At 46.1% G+C, this 25,212-nt stretch overlaps 1 protein-coding gene and 1 long non-coding RNA gene across 2 annotated transcripts in view; both read left to right on the top strand.

Moving 5' to 3' along the window:
- Positions 1–2,131: 2,131 nt before the first annotated feature.
- IQGAP2 (IQ motif containing GTPase activating protein 2) overlaps positions 2,132–25,212 on the top strand; it is a 272,620-nt gene continuing 249,539 nt past the window's right edge. Inside the window, exon 1 of the mRNA XM_084802701.1 lies at positions 2,132–2,474. Coding sequence (XP_084658827.1) covers positions 2,429–2,474 — 46 coding nt within the window. The 5' untranslated portion in view covers positions 2,132–2,428. The remainder of the gene's footprint in view (positions 2,475–25,212) is intronic.
- On the top strand, positions 14,478–17,817 carry LOC311609557. The gene is made up of 3 exons (XR_014783432.1): positions 14,478–14,665; positions 15,863–15,942; positions 17,621–17,817. It is a non-coding gene; the product is annotated as an uncharacterized lncRNA (long non-coding RNA).

Here is a 25,212-nt window from a genome sequence, read left to right on the forward strand (position 1 = left end):
AGCTTTTCGGTCTTAACTTCTGCTATAGCCCCTTCCGTCCGACATCAGCGTCTCCACCCTCCTGCTTGCTCCAGTACATTTTGCAACCTGCTCCAGAACTCGCCTTTCCTCAACTCCAGAACATTCTTCGGTTCTCATGCTCAAAGCCATGAAGTCCTGGGTGATTGTAGTGGTGTTCCTCATATGTAATGCCAGCACTTGGGAGATTGAGGCTGTGGGATCTCGTGCATTAGGGACTAGACTGGGGTCAGGGCAAAATCCTGCCTCAAAAATAAACAAACAACAAAACCACCCTGGCACTCCTTTAAAAGCTCTCAAATGCTCTTCTGCTTTGTTTTCGTCTTGTTTTTCGAGACAGGGTTTCTCTATGTAGCTTTGGCTGTCTTGGAACTCACTCTGTAGACCAGGCTGGCCTCAAATTCAGAGATTCACCTGCCTCTGCCTCCCAAGGGCTAGAATTAAAGGCATATGCCACCACCAACCAGCTTTCTTTCCTTTCTTTCTCTCTCAAGCGTTCTTAAGTGGTCATATTCAGTGCATTCAATCTGACGTTCAGAAAATCCTCTTCAGGCTGGTAACAGCTTCCCAGCTCCTCCCCAGCCCAACCTGCCCAACCTCAGGTTCCCGCCCATGGTCTCCTGCCCTTGCCTGTCTGGTAGGGAAGACTTTTTTCCACGCAACTCTTGCCTAGTCTTCAAATCCCGCCTGGCACCACGCCTTGAAATGGTACCACCTCCTCAGCCCATCACTGTGGCTTACGGTGATTTCTCCCCACCTCCAGACACACAGACTATCTACTTCTAGAGGCCTTGAATCTTGGGCTCATCCTCAAAACTGATGTGCGAGGCGTTCGTTTTCGATGCGCGGAATAACAGAGACAGAGTGCATTCTAGAGATGAACATGGAGTCTCCCGCTAACGTGTTGGCCTCTGGATGAGCAATCAATCGGTGACTTGAGCTCTGCTCTAAACTGTGCCCATGTACCCCTCTGAGTTGCTTTTATCATTAGTGGCGTCTGCTTTTTGAGGAAGGATAATTTTCTTCGTCCAACTTCAGCCAGGTGAGAAGTGCAATGTCTTGGAGGTGGGGAATCCTCGTGCTCTTAACAAACGAGCCTTTCTTCTTCTTATGTACCTAACTCATAAGCTGGCTCAACCTGAGCCTCACCAGCGACTTGTGAGAAACGCAAGTTCATGAGCCTCAACCCAGACCAACTGAATTGGAAATAGGGTGGGGCCCAAGACTCTGAATTTCAAGTTTCAAGAGTTCCCCGTATCTCCCAGAAAACAGCTGGCCGCTCTCTGTAGCTTCGCTCACTTAAAGGCGACTAGGGTTGCCTTTGGCTAATTCATCTTATGACCCTCTTTCAATGATTTTTTTCCCCCAGTCATGTGTGATCACTCCCAAAGCTCACATTTGTGAAAAAGCGACGGCCCAGGTTTAGAGGGGCTCCAAACTCCTCCAGCTCCAAGCAACCGCACGAAACTCGTGCTTTTAAAACAGTCACTTGTGGTTTCAAACGCTGAGCCGGAAAGGGGTTTGTGGTTGTGCGATCCGGCTGGGCCCAGAGCGACAGTTTTGCACATTGCGGCTGGCTGGCAGAAGGGATGAGCCAGTGACTGGCAGTTGTGTTGAGTGTTGTTTGGAGACTGTTTATCTCGCACCTCCAGCATGCGCACGAGCTCATCCTTACCGTTTCTTGTCAAGAAGGGAGAATCCTGTGTCTTGTAGACCAAAAGTCACAAGCAACTTTCGTTAACACCACAAACCCGAAAAGCAGGCGGGGTGGGGAGGTGGGGGTGGGTGGGTGGGTGGGAGGTGGTGTCCCCGTGCAATCTCTAGAGGAAAAGAAACTGCAGTGTTTGTCCCTCAGTCACTGAGCAACACCCAGGCGAACAGGGGTGCCTGTGGTCTTTGGGGCTTCTCTTGCTCTTCCCTGCGCTGGTGTGTCACTTCCACCCTCCGAAGTCTCCAAGGCGCCCTCCAGCTGTGCGCTGGGCCCCAGCTGCAGGGGTCCAGGGTCGTCTCAGCCCCTTCCTCTCGCGGGAGGCGGGTCCTCGCTCCCGGGCGCTGCGCTGTGTGTCCAGTAGGGGTCGCTGCTCGGCGGCGCGCTCCCACGGCGGTGAATAACGGGGCCGGGCGGGAGGAGAAAGGAAACCTGCTGAGGGAGGCGGCGCGGGCCGCGGGCGGGCGGCCGAGCGAGCGAGGGAGGAGAGAGTTCACTTTTGCCCCGGTGTCAGCAAGACACGGCCGCCGCAGGCGCGGGAGAGGGAGCACCGAGGGAGTGGGTCAGCCAGCTCGGAGAAGCCGGGCGAGAGCAGCCAGTGGTGGGATCGGAGCGCGCCCGCCGGGCGCGGAGCCCGCGAGCCTGGCCAGCGAGGGGAGCCACGGGGGGCGCGCCCCGGGAGGGCCCCCGGAGCAGCGCAGGATGCCGCACGAAGATCTGCCGTCGCTGCAACGGCCCCGCTACGGCTGTGAGTGCGCGGGCTCCCCCTGATCTCGGGGCACCCCTCTTCCTGGGACAGCGTTGGGGAGGCCGAGGGGGCCGGGGACGCGCCGCGGAGGGCAGCGGCTGGCAAAGTTGGGAAGTGGGATTGCAAAGGAGCAGGGCGCGCATTTCTGCCCCTTTCTTCCAAATTCCTAATCGCGGCTTCCAGCTCGGTTCCTCCACTCCGAAAGCCTCAGCAGCTCGGGTGCAGACCAGGTTGTGGTTTAGGGGTGTCAGGTGAGAGCCCGCCTAGCTCCCGGCGCTGCCGGCTCCGGCCAGAGGGTGGCGTTGGGGGATCTGATACTTCCCACTCAAAAGGGGCGGAAAGTTTGTTTGCTGTGGCTACAGGTGGGCATCGCAAGTGCGGTGCCGGCGTGCTCCGCGAGAGGTGAAAGCACTTTTCCTGGAAGGGCAGGCTTCTCCTCCTAGCCTCTTTTGGGCCTCACCTGAGCAGCTACAGGTGTGAGGCCCTTCCAGCCAAAGCCAAAGGGACACGTCCCGCCCTCAGCCACTTTCCTGGTGGCTTTCTCCCCTCCCCCTCCAGTGCTGGAGGTTTCTGTGAGGATAGACGGAGAGTGAGTGTGATTGAAGGTGCTGGTGTCGGTTACTCAGCCGCGGGCTGCCCGCGGAAAGAGGTGGCTTTGACTAACAAGAGGGAGCCAGATTATCACCAACCACGTGGTCCCGTGTGCAGAGTTCAGAGTCCTAAATGTGTGCTAGGAAGTATTTCCTTTAAAACAAACAGAAAGCTGGCGTCTTCTCCGGTACTGGCCCTGTTGGCAAACCCATGACCGGGAACCACGGGTTAATCTTTTGCTTGGACTGGCCTTGGCAGCACAAGTACCAGGTTTAGTTTAAGACGGTGATGCCTGCAACACCAACAGAGTTAGTGTGTTCGTGTGGTTTGGGGTGTTCGGTAGGAACACAGATGAAATTTTTGGAAGAGGGTCAACAACTTCCCATAAGTCATTTTCATATAGTCTCTCTCTCTCTCTCTCTCTCTCTCTCTCTCTCTCTCTCTCTCTCTCTCTCTCTCTCTCCCCCCCCCTCTCTCTCTCCCCCCTTCCCCTCCCCCCTCTCACACACTCCCATCTTGGAGTGGACTGTCACAGAGGTGGGGCAGTCTCTGTGACAAGAGGTGGAAGGAACCAGCTACAGCTCCTGTAAAGTGAGAAAACGCATTCAGCGACCCAGCATTTTGCAGCTTAGGCCAGTTTGCAGTTGGTAAACCACACAGCGAGCTCCTGGGCTGGAGGAGGAGCCCTGTGCTCATCTGGTAGTTGCAGTGTCAACCTCAGGTCTTTAAAAAGTCCTTTCATGTGACAAGCTCTTGGAACTTAAGGTGGTTTCACCGTGTCCTGGGTTTCACTGTGACAGACGACTATATAAAGTCTGTCAACTAGGTGAGCGTGCATTGCAGAATGGTCTGACATCACATGGTCTGCGTTATCCCTCATTAACGATGCACAGTGCAGAGGGGGTGAATGTGGCTCAGGAATGCAGCCTTTCCATTAGCCCCTGCCTGGGCATCTCAGATGGTGCCTGGTTTTTATTGAATCGGTCTGTCGCTTCAGCATGCCTTAGAAAGGACTAATCAACAAGGCATAGATCTGGCAAGCCTGCAGCCCCGTTTGCAGAGCCACATTCCTTGGAAGTCTAACTTTTTCTGTTAATCTGGCCTTGCAGGGTAGGAGCCATTGTTGGAGTCACTTAGGGTCCTTGGGCTTATCAAGTGCTGTCCTCCATTGATTCAACGTGGTTAAAGTAGGGGACATGTGCTTATGTGTTATCCACATTGTGAAATATAAAGGCTTTAATACAATAGCCAGTTATACTATTTAATTCAACATTTTATTTATTCTTTTATTTCATTTTATTTTATTTTATTTTTAGTTTTTCTAGACAGGGTTTCTCCGTGTAGCCTTGGCTGTCTTGGAGTCGATTTTTTTTTTTAGGCCAGGCTGGCCTCGAACTCACAGAGATCAGCCTGCCTCTGCCTCCCTGAGTGCTGGGATTGTAGGCATGCGCCACTGCGCCTGGTTAAACGAACATTTTAATAATACTTTTGGTAGCATGTTCATATCTGGAATATGTTTACAGTGTGTTTTAAAAAGGTATTTAGAGCTGGTAAGGTGGCTGAGCCACTAAAAATGCTTGCTGCCAAGCCTGATGATCTGAGTTCAGTTCCCAGGACCCACACGGTAGAAGGAGAGACCTTATTCCTCCTCCAGGCTGTCACCTGACCTCCATAAGTTCACACATATACACACAGGACATCTAGCAGGATATACCTTGATGCTAGTAGACACTACCAAACTCTTTGACTGTTTACTCAAAAGGGCCTGGTTTGGTGTACGAGTTGCTGGTTTTTCTGGGCCCCTTGTCAAGCCTGAACTCTGTTTCAGGAAGGACAGCAGGGTTGTCCTCATCTTGTGTTTTGGGGCATGCTTTTTCTTGCTTGCTGGTTTGGCAAGCAGGTGAGTTCAAGAAGCTTCCAGCTCTAATACACAGGTTGGCTGGCTCCCCAAGACTTCACACACACACACACACACACACACACACACACACACACACACGCACGCACACACCCCACCCCAGTAGTTTGATCTGATGTTAGTTTATTTGGTACTAACTATTCCAAATCTTTGAGACTGTTGTAAAAACTGTTTGAATATGGCTCAGAGGTTAAGAGCGCTGTCTGCTCTTCCAGAGGTCCTGAGTTCAATTCCCAGCAACCACATGGTGGCCCACAACCATCTATAATGAGATCTGGTGCCCTCTTCTGGCCTGCAGGTGTGTATGCAGGCAGAGCACTGTATACATAATAATCAATCTTTTTTTTTTTTTTTTTTTTTTAAAGAATGTTGCTTTAAAAAAAGAACTGTTTGAACGACAACCTTTTGGTGGTTTTAATTAAGCTGTTTTACTTGCTTCAAGTGTGGGCTTTTCTGCTCTGTAACCTCTTGAGCTGTTTTTACAGTCAGTAATTCTTACACACAGCAACTAAATTAACCTGGCTCAGGTCTCCCCCATCCCGCGCCCCCCCCCCCCACTCCAGGGTAAGCGTCTGTAAAATACCACTGTAAAATACCACATCCTACGTTGTCCTTGAGGATTTGTCAGCAGCCCCTCCAAGGTAGCTGTGAGCCTTCTCAGGTGTCTGACTGATTACTGAGGGCGGCCCCATTTAAACACAGGTGTGCGTTGAATTAAAATTATATATTCTTCTAATTCCTGCTACTCCTGGGCATACTTTCCTGCAGCCTGAAAAAAAAAATCAAGTAATATGATATCATCGGAACAATGCTGGAATGTCATCTCAGTAATGCAAGGAAAGGCTGGAAGGAAGAAAGAGGCAGTAGCCATATGTATGCAAGCCTAGACATGATGTGGGTACACACTTAAATGACACTTATGCTTAGGTACCACATACAAAAAGTTTTTGTACTATTGTAATGCGCGACGAGGTATTTGCTGAGTTACTTCTGGAAACCCTTTGCCACCATGATCTGTCAGAGGTTTTTTTTCTTCAGGTAATTCCTTGAAGAGTTCAAAAGGCTAGTGAAAGCAAAAGAGGGCCTTCGTTGCCTAAAGTTAAGTTCCCTCCTCTGGCAATCCAGTCAACACTGAAGTGTGACGCTAGATGGCTGCTGATTGTGTATTTGCCAAGAATGGTGGATGATTTCTACTCTGAAAACTACAAGTCCTCCTCATGAGTTACACTGTGAAAATGACAGCGACCAAGGTGGCATTGTTTACTCGCTTTAGAAAGTGAAACATAAACCAGGCGCAGTGGTTCGAGCTTATAATTCCAACACTCAAGGCCGAGGCAGGATGATTATGAGGCCAGCTTGGGATATATAAAGAGATCAAGGCTAGTCTGAGCTACATAGCAAGATCTTAAAAAAAAAAAAAAAATCAGCACCAAAGGTTGGAGAGATAGCTAAAGTCTATAAAGTGGGTGTCTTGCAAGCATGAAGATCTGATTTCAATCCCTAGAGCCCATGTTGAGGAGAAAGAGGAGGAGGAGGAGGAGGAGGAGGAGGAGGAGGAGGAGGAGGAGGACTCCAGGTGTGGAGGTGCCCACTTATGGCCATAGTGCTGGGAAGGCAGAGGACCCTTGAAGTTCATTGGTGAGCCAGCCTAGCCTAATCAGAGCACACCAGATCCTGGTGAGATGCCCTGTCTGAAAAAAACAAAACAAAACAAGGTGGATCGCTTCTAAGGCAGAGCACCTGAGACTGACAAGTGCAGGCACACATGTATATACATGCGCAAGGGCATCATAAGTCTCTTCTCTCTCTCTCTCTCTCTCTCTCTCTCTCTCTCTCTCTCTCTCTCTCTCTCTCTCTCTCTCCCTCCCTCCCTCCCTCCCTCCCTCCCTCCCTCCCTTCCTCTCTCCTCTCTCTCCTCTCTCTCCCTCTCTCTGTCTGTCTGTGTGAATGTGTGTGTGTGTGTGTGTGTGTGTGAAGGCTTTAGCTGATCACGTTGACTTTTTGAGCGATAGTGTGGCTTCTGGTCCACCTGGGACCTCGACTATTGAGGCGGTCAGCGCAGCTAATTCTTTACGTTTATCCACCTGCCACGGAGCAGTGTGATTTCTGAAGTAGCCACAGTGTAAAAGGGCATTGACTATGGCCCTGTTCCGTGTATCTCAGCTCTAACTCTGTGCTTTGCTCCGAGAGGTGAGAGGCTGTGTGCAGTGCTGCCGTGTGACGGCTGTCTCCACAGAGTCAAGCCTCTCCTTCATGCTTTAGTGTTCTGGTTGAGCTCCTGAAGGTCAACAGCTGAAGTGTTATTTTAGTGTGCTTTTAACTTTAATTACACAGGCTGAATGACTTGTTTGGGAGAGTTTGAGCTTGTAATACCAAGCTTGCTGTCAAAGATCACGTTATTTGCGGTGTTAGCTAACCCTCTCTCCCCTGGGGAGCTGTTGCTTCGTTGCTGCCCCTTACTCACCTTTCTCTACAAGTTTCTTTTGTGCGCATGTCACTGGGAAGCAACTCCAGGCCTGTCGGTTCACTCTTTTTTTTTTTCCTCCTTTATTAATTTATTCTTGTTACATCTCAATGGTTATCCCATCCCTTGTATCCTCCCATTCTTCCCTCCCTCCCAATTTCCCGTTATTCCCCTCCCCTATGACTGTTCACTCTTTCACGCATCTATACCCCCAGCCCATCATAAGCTTTGCAACGGCTCCCTTTGGTTCAAGGCTCCTATGCAAACAACATTATCGCTTGCTCAATCTTCAGGTTAACCAAAGGAGAAGCAAAGGTCACTCAGTCCCAGAGCAGCCAAATACCAAGGGATATGGAATTAAGGTCTGCGACCTAACTAAACCTGGGTGCTTTTTTAAAAAGGCGTTACTGTTTCATCTACTCATTATTACTTTGCAAGGATTGAGAGACAGACAGAAGCATTGCTAATTCTCACAGAATCTACTAACATCTGTGATACAGTGTCAGGCCACACAGCTAGCTGGTGGCAGGGGCAACTTGAAACAACATGGCCGGACCCTGGAGTCTTTCCGCATCCACCGTTTACCAAGGTGCCATACCTGATTTCTGTGTGTGTGTCAGGGCTGGAGGTTACTCTTTCTGTTTCTTTCAGCTGTTGGTCATGATTTCATCAAAGTCCGGAAACCTGTAGTCATTTGGATGAAGTGCTATTAAAAATAGATGCACTGTATTCTTTAAGGTCCATTTTAATGCTTTCTTTTTCCTACAAAAAAAGCACAGGCAATTCATGGAGCATATTCAGGCTTGTCAAAGGATTCTGTGTATAGATAAAGACATTCCATCATGCTCTGGGGCCCTGATGTGAAAAGAGGCTTTTCCATAATAATATAATGGCACGCACCAATGACTCTAAATAGGATAATTTGTAAAATGCATTTTATTGCATATACTATCCATCCCTTCAACTTGGAGTGGGGTGGCTGACTGGCCGGTGAGCTGCCAGTCTCACTGTATTGCTCTATTTTATATTTTCTTCTTCAGAGGCAGCCTAGTGGGAGGAAATGCAAAAAGTACTAAAAGTTGAATAGATTGAGGTGTGAATTCTGGCTTCCATCCCTGCCTGAGTGGCCTTGGTGTCTGTAGCACCTTAAGAGGTGTGTGTTAATTGTAGACCTGTAGACCGGATTCATGCATGGTTCCTGAATCACGGGGCTAAACGAATGACGCTTGTTTTAATTAATTGAGGATCTGTCTCATATGTACAAAACATTGTGGGTGAAGGAAACATAGCTAGTTACAATTCAGAAGAAAACCTGGGCACTGAGGCTGTAGCTCAGTTGGTAGAATGATTGCCAGACATGCACAATGCCTTGGGTTGGATCCCTAGCGCTGCTTAAAACAGGCAAGGAGGTACATTCTGGTAATCTCAGTGCTTGGAAGGTAAAGGCAGGAAGGTCAGAAGTTCAAGGCTATCCTCAGCTAGATCTTGAGTTTGAGGCCAGCCTGAGATACATGAGACCCTGGAGAGGGGGTGGGTAAAGAGGGAGGGAGGAACGGAGGGAGGGAGAGAAGGAGGGAAAGAGGCTGAGAGATAAGGAATAACACTTTTACTAGTGCATTTTCAAGTTCTGTAGAGTTGAAAATGTGAAGGTGGTGGGTATGGGGCAATGGAAGGGTTGCCGAGGATTCTGAATTTGAACAAGACCTTCAGGTAGGTCAGAGGCAAAACTGAAAGGTATTCTGGTGTATCTGTTGTGGGGCTCAATACTTTGCCAGGACTGACACCTCCTGCGGACGGATGCTGCGGAGTAAAGAAGTAAGTAACTGGAAGGGGACTCACCATGGAGTCCTTTATTTGTAGGCAGAAAAGGTCTATCGTCCTGGGCTTTCAGATACTTAAAAAAAAAAAAAGTAAATTAAATGTTATTGAATGAGTAGCACAGTGAAATTAGGAGTAGGGCAAAGCCAGGTATGGTTAAAGATGTGCGCATGAGGTACCCTCTGTTCAGACGGCCTGGGCTCCTCTGGGTTTGGGATAGGATCTGCACGCAGCATTGCTGGGTGGCTGTGCTGAAGGTAAGTGACTCTCTGAGAACCCGTAAGAAAAACACTGGGAGTCGGGCACGCGTCTCGGTAGCTAGGCTATCAGGGGATAAGGTTTCTTCCTCTTCTTATTTCCTCATTTTCTCCATTACCTGTGGCAGTTTTCACCTCTCACATTCCACTGGTGATCCAGGGCCCTCTGATGGTCAGCATCCTGGTGTGGTTGCCGAATGGAATGGCTAAGGACGTGTTTGCAGTTTATCAGCAGTTGGCTAGGGAGCTTTTCAGTAGGTACAGTCATGTATTGCTTCTTGGGTGTTTTCTTTTGTTTTTGGCTAGCATAAAGTGTCATCCATGGCCTGTCTTTGTCAAGGGAGCGTCTCCATCAGTGCCATGGTTTTTAAAGGATACTTGCTAGCATGCCAATAGTAGAGCATCATTTGGGACCTTGCTGAAAAGGTAGATGCTGGGCCTTACCCAGCCTGTGGGAGATCTGGACTTATTCCTCCCACTCCTGAGGTTTTACTAATCCTTCCAGGTGATGCTGACTCCCTGGGACTATTGGAAGAGTGAAAAGCTGTTTCTAATGTTCTATTACTCTCTTCGCTGTGCTTGCAGGTTTTTGCCAAATAGGTGCAAACGCAGGTACCTTACACAACACTTTATACTGTCTGTTTGTGTTTCACTTGAACACACAGATGTACTGCGCCCCCAACCTAGGTATTGATTTCTATTCAGGTTTGTGTTTATTGTATAGCATTTGTTTTTAGCATGGCTTTGAAGGTTGCTTTGTTCTTTTCTGGGCAACAAATGTAACACAGAAGGAGGGGGAAAAAATCTAGTTTTTATGGACCTTGCATAAGTGAGGTTAGCTACCCAGGGATTTACAGGGGAAGAGGTGCTGGTAGAGCCAGTGCGGGTGAGGAGGCGAGGATTTGAACGAGAATGTTCCCCATAGGCTCGTTCGTGTAGTTGTACAGCTGGTCCCCACCCTTGTAGATGTTCACTTAAGCTCCTGAATTGTATTAGTGTCTCCAAATATGGCTGGAGAGGGCATGGGTTTCTCTGGTGCGTGTTCTGTCACCTCACAATGATCTTGCAGTTGTCACCAGCACATCTGAGTCATCATTCTGACCTTTGGGACCCTTCTCCTGTCTCATTTAGTCTTCTAGGGTTAAGCTGGTCATTGCCACCCCTTCTGATTTAAAGGGTTTCTAGTGCCAGCTAAGGGAGAAGGAAAGACTAGAAATGCCCCAACATTTTATGCCCGGCTCCAACTTTAGAGTTTGACTTTACTGCCAGGGCCAGCCAACCTTCTGAGGAGCTGTCTTGTGGGAAATTGGCAGGGAGGAGAAGGAGGAGGAGGAGAAGGAGGAGGAAGTACATTGGGTTCCTTAGGCATCCTTCAGACCTCACTGCTTCCAGAACATTTGCCAGGTTTTAAGTTCAGTGAGGCAGAACTGTGTGGTAGCTAGAGTATTGGAGAACCTTCGGGGCTGGGACTTAGTGGCAGATTTTTTTTTTTTTTTTTTTTGGTATTTCAAGACAGGATTTCTCTGTGTAGCCTTGGTTAATCTGGACTCTCTTTGTAGACCAGGCTGGCCTCAAACTCACAGAGATCCGCCTACCTCTGCCTCCTGAGTGCTGGGATTAAAGGTGTGTGCCATTCCCTGCGGCAGGTCTCTTGACTTGTATGCTTGAGGCCCTGGGCTTGGTCCCTAGCCCTGTCCCCTAAGAAATAAAAATGCTTGGCTATTCACTTTCAGACGATTCATTCACTCTCTTACCTTCTCCTTTCTACCTTTTACTTACTTATTATCATTGTTGTTGTTATTGTTATTGTTGTTGTTGTTGTTATTATTATTATCAAATTCCAGTGAGTTTCTGTACTGGCTGCTTTTGTATCTTTGTTACCATAACAACTGACAAAGATAACTTACCTGAGGAGAGATTTATTTTGCCTCATGGTTTCAAAGAATTTCATCCCATCCTAGTAGAAAGGGCGTGGTAGCGCCACACTGTTCATAGCAGTGGGAGCAGCGTTGGGGACTGTTCGAATCACAACAGGCCACAAAGCGGAGAGAGGCAGGCACTAGGAGCTGGCCATAACCTTCCACCTAATGACCCACTTTTGCCTGTCAAGCCTCATCTTTTAAAGGCTCCACAGTCTCTCTAAATAGCACCACTGTCTAGGGATCGAGGGTTTGAGATACAAGCTGGTATCTCAATGGGAAACTTCTCAAATTTAAACCAGACACCTCACATAAAATCATTTACCACCCAAAGGAGCCGCCGCCGTCATCCACACTTTGCCGATTCCTTAGTGCGAACCTGAGTAGATCATTTTCTCATTCTTTGCCTGGGCTTTGGGCTCACTAAGCAGGCTTTGCAGGGCTGCACTGGAGGACTTGGCAAGGTGTCAGCCACACAGCCTCATGGAATGAGCACTGGGCACCACCCCCTGCACCGTGTGCCTCCCCTGCGACATCTAATAAGGCAGCTTTCTGGAGCCTGGCTGCCTATTAAACCCTTAGTAAGTTTGTCCAAGAAATGATCATTACAGAACTAATCCAAACATGTACTTGCTTTGTTCTGCATTTACTAATGACTTTTGTTTTGCAAATGGAAAGCATTCATCTTTAAGGAGCATGTGTAAAGATACGTTTCCTCTCTATGCAAACCAGGTCCTTACTTCACCACCGATCCTGGGGGTAGTCTGGAACCTTCTCCCCTCATGTCTCCTGCACAGGGTGTGCTATTGTTAGTCTGACCTGGCCAGTAGTTGGTACTCATATATTTATTCTCCCGCAGTGTGAGCTGTGGCTGTAACTTGGCATATTTAATCAGGTGAACTCTGAGGAAGAAATGAAATTTCGAATGTGCTTTTACGTGGTAGCTTTGGCACCTCTGCAAATGTACCTTTGGTCTGTGAAGTAAGACAAACAAAATCTAGTTGCTAAACAAGGAATGATCTATTTTGCCTGTGCTCATGTGATATTTCTAGAAAGTTCTGTAGAATTGTTTTTGGAGATTGTCCTTAGGAGAGGGACCAGGAGCAAGAATAGGTATACTGTTTGAAACATTTTTCCCCTATGTATTACTTTTTTTAAAAATAAAGAAATGAATATTAAAAAAAGAAACATTGTACTACAATGATTACTCTGGGAGTGTGAATAAAATAGGACATTAAAAAGTTGATGGGTGTCAGAAGTGTGCTTTTTAGTCAATGCTGTGTCTGACATTTGGTACATAGATTGTATCACCTGTTTTGGCACTTAATTTTAGCCAAAAAGACAGAGAAATTGTCATTTTTAACTGTTTCTATGTACTGAGAGAATGAAGGGATTAAATAATTTCTCCTCTTCTCCAAATTTCTTATGATATATGTTTCTATAGTTATTTTTTGCTTCTCTGGGTTCTTTGTAGCCTCACACTCTACTTTGAGAAAACTGTAGCCTGTAGAATGCGTTTATTATTATTATTATTATTATTATTATTATTATTATTACTATTATTATTATTATTATTATTATTATTATTATTATTATTATTATTATTAGGATTCAGTGACAGGTCAGTTTTCCAGGAGTATTTGTGTATGTGTATAAATATTCTTATAAGAATGCACATATGTGCAAATGTGTGCAAATGAGAATGTGTATGTGTGCATATGAGAGTGTGTATGTGTATGCATGTGTGTGTGCATATGCATATGTTTGTGAGTATATGAGAGGCTGCCTGACAAGAGTATTAAGAGACCCCAGGACTCTGAGATGTTATAGATGAAATACAGATAATGGATCTGGGCATGGTGGCCTGTGTCTGTGATCCTAGCACTCTGAGAGGCAGAGGCAAGCAGATTGCTGGGAGTTCGAGGCCAGCCTGATCTACAAAGCAAGTCCAGGACAGCCAAGGCTACACAGAGAAACCCTGTCTCGAGAGACCAAACAAAGCTAAACAAAACATAGCAGTGGTGATAGGAAACAAACAAACAAACAAACAAACCAAAGACAAAGAAACAGAAAACAAAAGCTAAGCAGTAGCTATTTGGCATTTTTAAATTTCTAAAGAAGTGTGTTGGGAGTTCCTCCGCAAAAGATAGTAAGGAATCAAGTAGTATCTCCAGTGAATAAAGGCCGCTGAGATAGAGGCAGGGGACTGCTCTCTCGATCACAGGGAGAACTCTTCACGACCGGGAAAGAGGTGGGCCATTGTGACCACCCCCTCATTCAGCAAGGGATAAGAAGTGTCTCTGTGCCGTGGACTTTGCTCAGAGCTCGCAGATTAGATATCTTTATGGGTCACATGTGACCAAGGCCTGACATCAAATGACGGGTAGCTCTTCCGTGTCCCCTAAGCTGTTTCAGTATGTCCGTGCATGGTGGGGGAGGAGGCAAGTTAGCATTTCCTTGAATAACTCATTCTGTGGTTTCAAGACGTTGAACAAGATACATCCTCTAAATCACCCACCTCGAAGGCGGTGCTGGTGATGCACACTTCTTGGGGACTCATGTTTGAAATGGACTTTTTCTTTCTTTTCTTTTCTTCTTTTTTCTTTCTTTCTTTTTATTTCCCTTGACAGAGTTTCTCTGTGTTGCCCTTGATTGTCCTGGACTTGCTCTAATGTAGACCAGGCTGGCCTAGAACTCACTACGATCCTCCTGCCTCTGCCTCCAAGAATGCTGGGATCACAGGAGTATGCTACTGTGCCAGGTCCAAATTGCATCATTTTGGGGGAGGTGGGAAGGGAATCGGTTTGAGACAGGGTTTTTTTTTTTCTGTATTAACAGTCCTGGCTGTCCTGGAACTCTCTTTGTAGACCAGGCTGGCCTCGAACTTACAGAGCTTCTCCTGCCTCTGCCTCCGAAGAACTGGGATTAAAGGTATGTGCCACCACACCCAGCTGAAATGAGCTTTTTTTGTGTGTTTTCCTCTAGCTTGAAAGGTAACAAGTTTGGTTTTTGATGTTTTAATCTTTTGGCCAGAGTTGTCGTTGCCACTGGACCATTTCTTTTCTTTTCTCTTCTAGGAAGTGTAAATGTTGAAACTGCAAATTAATGGTAGGAATCTAAAAGCCGGAAAGCCTGCCCCGAAAAGTATCTTTGGTATGGAGTAGTTGAGAAGTGTTTGATAAAGGAAAAGACATTGTATGAGACAGGGACCTGGTTTTCACAAGGTAGGAGGGGGATGGAGTTTGGGAAGGCAGTTTTGTTTCCTTTTCTGTTGTTGTTGTTGTTGTTTTAAAGATAAGGTGAAATGCTGTGATTCATCCTTGGGAAATCAGGGGAGCCATGGTAGCTTAGGCAGCTGAGGCTGACTGAGATCTACTAAGCATGGGTATCAATAGCCGGCTAATGTCACGTGTTGAGTGCAGGTCCCTGACTATTGTCCGAGCTGTGACAATATCACATCTTGGCTTAAAGATGTAATTCGCTATGGTCAACTTGTGTCCTGGTTTGTTTTATGGAAACCTGACCCCAAGCTGGAGTCCTTTGGGAAGAGGGACTTTCTTGGTTGGGAAAATGCCCCCATAAGGTTTGCCTGTGGGCAAGTCTGCAGTACATTCTCCTGATTAATGATTGATGTGGGTGCACCCTGCTCGCCAGGGCATGTTATAAGAAAGCAGGATGTGAGAGGAAAGCAGGAAGCCAGGAAACAGCGCACCTCTGTGGCCTTGACAGCCACTCCTGCCTCTAGGTTCTTGCCTGGCTTGAGTTCCTGCCTTGCCTTCCCCCAGTGATGGACTGTTACCTGGAACTGTGAGAAGGGAACACTTCCTCCCCCAAGTTGCTTTTGGTCAAGGCATTCACAGCAGTAGAAATCCTGACTAAGTCAACATGATTGCCCATTAAACTCTAAGCAGCTTTATAAAGCAAAAGCTGTTTTCCAAGATGGCTGGGCCCTAGGTTTTCTATTTGTTTGAGGGGATGTCCTTGCAGGACATCTTAGTTCTAATTTAATTATTATATGATAAGCTTATCATTTTGCCTTTAGCGTAACCTATTGGCACATATTAGTTTTATTGACATTTCGTTATGACATTTCAATATGTATATAATGTATTTTAATCACATTCACCTCTTCTATTACTATTTCTTTCTTTTTTCGTTTCTTTCTTATTTTTTTTTTCTTTTTCTTTTTTTGGTTTTATGAGACAGGATTTCTCTGTTTAGCCTTGGTTGTCCTAGATTCTCTTTGTAGACCAGGCTGGCCTTGAACTCAGAGATCCACCTGCCTCTGCCTCCCAAAGTGCTAGGATTGATGGCGTGCACCATCATACCTGGCTTATTACTGTTTCTTATCCTCTCTCTTTTGTTCTTTTGCCTTCCACATCCCTTTTGTTTTCAGGTCTCTCTCTTTTTTATACCCCTAGTCAGAATGGCCGTCACCAAGACAACAACAACGCATGTTGGTGAGAACACAAGGAACAATAACCCTCCATTCACTGCTAGTGTACGTGCAAATTAAATAAGCATTGCCACTGTGGAAATTAATATGAAAGACAACCCCGTCCCTCATTAAGTATAGAACTTACATTTGATCCAGCCATACCATACCTGGGTGTATACTCAAAATAATCAAAGTTAGCTTACTGAAAAGATACTGCCTAAGCATGTTTGTGACACACTGTTCATTATAGCCAAGTTACAAAGACAGATTAGCTGCCCATCAGTAGGTGAAGGGCTAAGGAAAATGAAACACACACATAACACACACACACACACACACACATACACCACATACACACACATGCACACCACATACACCACATACACACACATGCACACCACATACACCACATACACACACATGCACACCACACAAACCACATACCACACACACCACACAGCTCTCTCCCCCAAAACACAAGATTTTTTACTCAGGCATAAAAAGTGAAATTAGATTATTTGGGGTTTTTTTTTTCTCCCCATTTAAAATGGTTTGACCTTTTCGAGCCTCAAAGAGCACACTGAGCATTCATCCCTCTCACTCGGTTTCTCCAGACTTTAGCACCACCACCCCTCTGCAGGCTTTGGGACAGCTCATCTCTGGACACTTTAGCATAGATCTCAGCTACCAAGAGTGACGGCATTTTCTTCCTCAGACCCGTTCTCAAGACCACTCATTTTTTCACTTCTCTTGGACAGTGTCAATTCTACACGGATATTTCCCTCACCCCCAGGTGTACTTTAGAGCCATCTTTCGGGGTCCAGTCAAGTTTCTCAGTTGTCTTTTCCTTGATTTGGGACAGCTCCTGCCTCCCCATCAGTTCAAGGACACGGGGTCCCTGAGGAACCCAGACCAATTCCCTCATGAGTATCTGTTTCCTCTGCGCATCTGTTAAGGCACACTGTCCTAGCTAGCATTCCCAGAGATGAGCAGATACTTTTTAAAAACTTCTCCAGAGATTACAATGTACAGCCATGGCTTGAAATGTCACAGTTAAGATCTGGCCTGGGATGTAAAATTGCCATGTCCCTGCAGTGTCAGAAGGACATTCAAAGGGAGGCAGAGGGTAATGGTATTGGGAGAAACAAAATGCTATATATTTCCTCGTGTGAAAAATCTAGATTTAAATATACATACAAGACCAGGCTTACTACCAGTGCACATCTTTAATCCTAGCACTTGGGAGTCAGAGGTGGGCAGATTTTTAAGTTTGAGGCCAGCTTGGTCTATACAGTGAGTTCCAGACTAGCTAAGAGCTACACATTGAGAATCTATATCAAAGAATATATATATATATATATATATATATATATATATGTATGTATAACACATATGTTAAAACATAATTATAAATATATTTATTTAACACAAAATTACATACATACACACATATATGTATGTATAACACATATGTTAAAACATAATTATAAATATATTTATTTAACACAAAATTAATATATATAGTAATATACATATATATTATATCTAGCATAAGTGTATCTGATAGGAAAGTAAGAAGGAAACTGTTGGGATAGAATGGAAACCACTGATGGGGAATGTGGGGAGTGAATTTGAACAATATACAATGATATGTGTACATGAAAACATAATCAACCTCATCATTTTATGCTAAAATTAATCTTAAAGAATTATGTTAATTGTTCTCCTTGTCCATCTGCAGAACTTTTCATCGTCTCAAACTGAAACTCTTGCCTTATGAGATGACAATTCTTCCTTCTGTCCTCTGCCTACAACCTTGGTGCCACCATTACCCTCTGTAGCGGCTGCTGTAGACACCTCGTATAGGTAGCATTGGTTAGTTACTATTAGGCCTTCTAGACCAGGCTGGTCTCACTTAGCATGTCTTCAGAGTCCATCCAGGTCACAGTGTGTGTCGGTGTTTCCTTCCTTATAAATAAAACCAAATCATCACCCACACAGTGTACACCATGCATGCACCCCATGTTGTCTGTCCTTTTGCTGGTGGACTGTGAACTGAGATGCTGTGAACAGAGTGTACGCTTCTTCTGGATATGCCAGTAAGTGGGGTGGCTGGAACTGCATGGCAGCTCTGTGTGTAATCTTTGAAGGAGCCATTGTGTACTCCTCACTTTAAGTGGGGCAAATTGAGACACACTTGAGAGAGTACACTATCTTTGCCATTAAGGATGCCCTCATAGCCGGGTGCATGCCTTTAATCCCAGCACTCGGGAGGCAGAGGCAGGTGGATCACTGTCAGTTCGAGGCCAGCCTGATCTACAAAGCGAGTGCAGGACAGTGAAGGCTACACAGAGAAACCCTCTCTCAAAAAAACCAAAAAACCAAACCAAACCAACAACCAACCAACCAACCAAACAACAACAACAACAAAAAAAACTCACAAAAGAACAACAAAAAAGGATGCCCTCATTAGTACTGCAAACCTTCAGCAGCCTGTCTAGGTGACCTCCTGGGAGGCTGTATGTGGATCTGTCTTTTTTTCATAGAGAATAAAGTACTATTTACTACATAAAGTACTATATAAATTATAAATATATAATATTTAATATATTACATAATATATTAAATACTATTTATTATTGTATCATAAGATTTAGCTGTGCACAAATTTATTTTTTGGTAGTCTGAGGTGATGGGCAGGTCAGGATTAGAATCTAGTTTTCATTTGCACTTTTTATGATTTTTTAAAAGAGAGTTTCTTTAACTTCTCATTGGTAAATTGGAATAGTGCATGGAAAATGAGGTGCCTGTGATCTCTACAAGTAGCGTAAAGTGAAATAATGCTGCCTTCCCAGGACGTAGGAAAATTTAAAATACAATATTGTCCTGGTGCATTTAGCCCAACTCCTTCAAATGCCAGTGATGTGACTGTGGCACCCACACCACCACGGTACCAAGTTGAGGGCAAGGGACTGCGGACTTAACTCATACACACACACACACACACACACACACACACACACACACACACACAATAACACAGCGGCTCCTTTGTGCTAAGAGAGCAGCAGCCGCAGCAGCAGCCACAGCAGCAGCCGTGACAGCAGTTTATTATTCTCGTCCCCTCCAGAGTTCCAAAGAGCCTTCTTATAGGCAGCAAAACAGGAATCCTCCTCCCAGGTGAAATCCCTCAAGAGGTGATTGCACACAGGAGGAAAAGTCTCGAGGAAGGGAGGGGTCATTCTCAGAACAGTAAACATGACTAGCTAACCAAGATAAACACAGACGTGGAAGCTGCTAGAAACAGGACATGAAACAGCAAGACAGGCAGGCAGCCCAGTCAGGCCTGGTTCCTACATGTGACCGTAGGCAAGAGGCTAAGATAAGAATTATAATTGCATTTAAGCAAATTAATCTATATGAAACATTTGCTATGTAGAAGACACTCATCCAGCACAGGGTATGAAGAATAATATAACATACACAAAGGATATTTAGGTAATCCCAACTGTCCCCAAAAGTTGCCTTTTTAAATTTTTTACTTTATTTATTTATTTATTTGTTCATGTTTTTTTTTGAGACAGTGTTTCTCTGTATAATAGCCTTGGCTGTCCTTGTAGACCAGGCTAGCCTCGAACTCACAGAAGATCTGCCTGCCTCTGCCTCCCCAGTGCTGGGATTACAGGCGTGCACCACTGCACCAGGCTCTAAGCTGGCATTTTGAAATGTCTTATTACTCTTTGGCTGGACTCAGCCTCTCTGTCTAGCTGTCTTGGGACTGGCAACCTGAGGCCTCTAAAATGGTGGATCTTAGGCAGCATGAGCTGTGGTGAGGGCGGGTGAAAGCCAGCGCTCTGAAGAACTGAACGGCAAGCAAGGGAGAGAACAGCTTTCTAAGGGGGTGTGAGAGAAGTTTGTATGTATTGCTGAGGCGGCGGAGTGTAATAAAGCATATGTTCGAGTGATTCCACCTTCCTTATGCGTTGGCTAAGACTCGGGACTAGCCACCTGTGAAATTTGAAAGCTACGTATGCTTCCATTCCCTGGCTGGCCTCGAGTCAAGATATATGGACAACAGTCTAATTTTCGTAGTACCAAAGTGTTGGTTTGCCGTGTTTTATTTGAGGCGGGGTCTCACGTGTTCCAGGCTGGCCAGCTCTGCTTATGATGATGGTGAACCTCTGATTCTTCTCCTTCTGCCTCCCAAGCGCTGGGAATGGCACGGGTGCGCCGCCCCACCCTGCTCTCCTGTCGTTGTCTCTGAATGATTACTTGGAGATTGTGCTGAGCACACTGTGTGAAGTTCGCAGAGTTGTTTAACAAGAAAGAAGTTGACTCTGCAGAAGAACCTAGTATGTTTTGAAACGTAAAACACTCCGACTTCAGCAGAAAACCCTGATCCTATTATGGGGCCTCAAGTCTTTCCAGACTCCCCTGGACAGCCTGAGTAAAACACGTTTCCCAGCTGGTGGGAGGTGACAGGAAGAGATGTGGCCTCGTATACACGTCTTAGGAGAGGGAGATTGGCTTCTACTCTTCTCTGCCCATTTATTTATTTATTTATTCATTCATTTTTGGTTTTTCGAGGCAGGGTTTCTCTGTGTAATAGCCCTGGCTGTCCTGGAACTCTCTTTGTAGATCAGGCTGGCCTCAAACTTCACCTGCCTCTGCTTCTGCTGGGTCTGCCTGTTTTAATTCTAATGGTCCCAATAGTAAAAGACGTATCTAAATGTCTATGTGTGCCAGGTGCTAGTATTTATTTGTTTGTTTGTTTGTTTATTTGACAGGATTCACCTCCAACTCCATATAGGTCTAACAGTGGCCTTGAACTCTTGATCCTCCGGCCTCTGCTTCCCAAGTATACCTCCACTCCTGGCTTCTAAGCATTTAGAAGAAAATGAGTTACTCAATGCTATCCTCACAACAGTCCTCTGAGATTTGTGGTATTAACCCCATTTTACTCATGGGAAAATAGGTTCAGACAGATTAAGTTCTTGCGTAAGATGTAAGATGTGGCTCATCTGTATGAGAGTGAGGATTTGATCCCAGGTCATGTGACTCCTGGTTTTGCGCCCACCCTGCCAGTTGAATTCAAATTTAAAGTTGACGTCGGTTCCTTTGTAATTTGTATTCTGGGTAAAGTCTTTAACTATCATATCACCTTCCTTTATCTCCCTGCTATGACAAGTTGGCACTCTTCCATCCAGGATGGCCATTCAGTTTGGGGCAAGGAAGATTTCTAGACATCCTAGAGCAAACAGTGTCTGACTAATGTTCAACAGTTACATGAGTCTCTAGGGAGTGGGATTAGCTGGTGCTCGTTTTTATTAGTCATCATCACCATCATCACCATTACCATCACCATCAGCATCAGCATCACCATCTTCCTCCTCCTCATCATCATCAATCAAATGTAGGGTCTTTCCCATGTTAAGCAGGCATTCCACAACTGGAGCTACTGGTGTCAGCTATTATATCAGAGTTTAGTTCCCACCAATGTTAGGAGGCCATTGCATAAAAGAGGGAAGAAAGAGCCGGAAGGATGCAGAAGCAGCAGCTATCACAGTAAGAGCATGGGAGGCTCTGTAGACAAAGGAAGTCATGGTGGGCCCCAACTTTCTGAGAAAGGAGAGTGTGTACATGCCCACAGAGGCAGCATTGCTGTGGTGGAGCAAGCGACTCACATGTCTTCAACCCTCTCCTAGTGCCTTCAGCACATTCCGAGTAAAAGAGCTGGGGGTGGGGCGGAGTATGTGGTCCCTTTTTAGAACAGTTTCTATGAGGTTTACACTGCAGCGCCTGCAGGGTTTAGCCAACAGTTCAGCAGAAAATAGACTCATTTAGAAGCCCCTTTGATCAGACTGGATGGCTGAGACAGATACTGTTTCCAAGAGAATTTCTATAGCAACCGGACGTTCTGAAATAACTCCATAACTCGTGTTTACGAACATCCACTTTCTCCATTTTGCTTTGGCTGATAGAAAGCACAGCCAAATTTGGGATGTAACTATAAAATCTGTGAAGGCCTTGTGCATGGGTTTCAGTGTATTTATAGTCCCTCTGCTTTCATTGATCTTCTGTTATTTTCCCTCTACCCAACTTCTTCATCTCTATACATCGGCTCATTTTCATAAACCCCAAAATGCTGCAAGACACAAGTGAGATATTAGCGTTCCTCGGACACCTGACCTTGGGCTGCGGTCTGTCTCCAGAGAGCTGATGTTCCCATGGGGCTGTGGTGGTGTGGCTTACCACCACGTGGCTCTGTCATTTACTACCGCTCAGCCCTGGCTTTCTCTCTGTGAACTGAAGGCGATGAGGTCACACAGTGTTACTAGAGTTGTTGGGATTAAAGCTTGGGACCTGGCTGCCCCCATATAAGCTAGGTTAAGCCACTTGTACCCTAATGAAAGAGACAGGTAGCAGTGAAAAGCAGAGAAAGGAGATGTTGTCAATGTGACTAAGTTAGGAAGAACAGCAAATAAAGAGATCTAGTGGTTCTGTCTTAAAAAGAAAATCTTCAGGGGCCTTAAAAATCTATCTATCTATCTATCTATCTATCTATCTATCATCTATCCATCTATCTATCTATCTATCATCTATCAATTATCTATCATCTATCCATCTATCTACTTATCTAATCTATCTATTTAATCTAATCTATCATCTATCTATCAATTATCTATCTATCTTTCTATCTATCTATCTATCTATCTATCTATCTATCTATCTATCTATCTACTCACTTATTTATCTGATGGGGCATGCATGCCAGGAACATGGCTGGAGGTCAGAGGACAATTTGGAAGTGTCAGAGGATTACTTTGGGGAGTCTGTTTTCTCTTCTGGGGACACATCTCAGGTTACCAGACTTCATAGCAAATGCCTTTACCTTCTGAACCACCTCACAGCCCTTCTTGGGGGTGGGAGGATCTGGATGTGAGATTTAGGTTTTACATAGAGGGTGAAACGTAACTATGCAGCTGTGGTCAAGGTGTGGTCCAACCCATCATTGATCCATCATTGTCTTGGCTCTGTCCTGTCCTCTAACGTGGTCTCAGAACTGTATGAAATCCCATTCTGGGAGACAAGTTTCTCTCCTTAGTTGGCACCAGGGCTTTCCCATCCCCTGGCATGGGATATGGAGAAATTATAATTCCCTAGGGTTCATTGGTTTCAACAGTCAAATGAAGGGCCACACATACCTCTTTAGGGTGTTTCTTCTGACAGTATGGTTATAGTGTCCCTGTCTGATGACATCATTAGGACAAAGTAGAAGGCACTAAGCCTTTGCTGGGCAGGGAGAGTACTTCGTGAGTGGGGAAGGGGAGGAGGAGCACTCTGTGGAGAGAGAGTGCACAGGTGGTATGAGAGGAGGGGAGGGGAGGACTATCCAGAGAGGGGACCTTTATTGCTCCCATTGTCAGGGATTCTCTAGCGCCCCAACACACTTTCTGCTCCTCCTCCTCCTTGGCATTCCTTCTCTCCTGGCAAGGGGACCTGGCCTTCTGTACCCTCTCCTTCCCCGACTTGCTTGACCTGCTAGAGCCTGAGTGTGTCCCCTTGGGTCAGGAAGCTGCTGTCTTTGCTGTCCAACAGAATCTAAAGAAGCCTTCACACTGGGGGACTGAGACTATTGGGGGAAGAGATGGGAGGGGGGGGGTCTTCGTCAACATTTTATTGTTTGCTTTCCTTTCTCACCTTATTTACTACTTTCTGTTGTGCATAAAGTCAGGACAGCAAACAGCTGTTCATGTTGCCATTGGAGAGCCACAGACCGCAGCTTAAATAAAAAGTCTGTCACGGTACGAAGAACTGTTTGTGTAATGAAGTGAAAAGGGCAGGACACGCTGGGCGGCTGGAACCTAGGTTGTATAGGGGAAGCCTGGAAAGATACGGGTCAAATTGTTAACAGTTGTTTAAAACAGAACAACGCTTCCTGTTCTGTAGGCTTCCTTCTTCCTGGAGAGACCTGTAATCATATTAAAAGAAGAAATCACTTTTTTTTTTTTTAATGTGATTCCTTCAGGCTGTGAGAGACAATTCTCCCAATCTGTATTTGTGTCGCTCAGGCTTGTAGTAGTTTGGGTGGAAATCAGCAGTGGCTGGCCAGTGATCAGTTAGCTGCCACCTCCCCACCCCCACCTTTCGGCTACCGCACCTGGTCCCATAAGCTCCATGACATCACCTGTGCCTCCTGGCTTAGCTCACACAAACCACCCAGGGATGGGAGTTTTCATGCAACGCCGGGGTCAGTGGTTGGAATTTAACCGAGTTCGAGTTGGAAATTCTTGGGTAACTTTATGGGTCTGCTTTAGGGCAGGTTTTCCCATAGCCTGTGCCAATCTCCTCCTTTCTTGATGCCTTCAAGTCACAAGATCAGAGTGTGTTTGCTCAGCCCTAGGTTTTCCTTCATCAGCGTCCAGTCATTTTCCTGCAAGCTGAATTTCGGTCATTGGGCACATCACCAGCAAGGGCCAAATTAGACGTAATTGCACATGTGTTTAACTTTAAGGTCTGTGGCTTAAAGCGCTCTGCGAAAGCATGCCAAGCCGGCGGCTTTGTTCTCTCTGGGAACAGCATGCCCCGGAAGAAAGGTTATAACTCATTGTCCAAACTGAGATACCTAGGAAAGGGGGCGGTGAATACTGATGCTGGCCAAACTGGGGTGCATGATTTTCCTGCCCTTTTAGGACCACTCTTTTTCTGGCCAATGAAATGAAATCCACTATCCTAGACAGCATCTTGGATTAGAAGAGTGGGGAGCCAAAACAGTGGGAAAGGATGCTGGAGGGTGCGTTTCAGTACAGGCGCGAGCCAGGGTTCCTTTTCAGCAAAACTGAGCTAAAGCTAGCGGGGGCCATTCAACAGTTGCCTGCACTTTCAAAAGCTGGGGCTCGCACTATTATTCCTTTGCTCAGTTTCCTTGTGAGCCCTGCTCCTTTTCCTCTATTATAAAGGAGAGGGTCTGTGTGCCAAAATCTGCCCGGATGATGGTCCCTTTCATACCCAGGGGAGCAGCCCGAAGGAGTGCAATGGCCCTTCCAGCTCTCATGGTACATGCAGGATTGTATAATAGGTAACCCAGGGCCCGTGCTGCATGAATAATGAGGACAGGACAAGCAGGTCCTTCCTCTGTCCCCAGGCTGTCACATACTCAATGGCAGGCTCTTGTTAGAGCCAATGGGGGAAGCTATGCAGGAAGGTGGGTGCAGGCCACTTCTGGAGTTGCTTGTTGGGGTGAAGACTACTAGTGGGAGGAGCTTGAGGAAGGAGAGAAAAATAGCATGCTAGGGAATCCTGAAGGCCAGGCTTTCACCATGCATCTCTGGG

Source organism: Acomys minous (genome assembly GCF_964271855.1).
Source record: "Acomys minous genome assembly, chromosome: 11".
NCBI classification, from domain to species: domain Eukaryota; kingdom Metazoa; phylum Chordata; class Mammalia; order Rodentia; family Muridae; genus Acomys; species Acomys minous.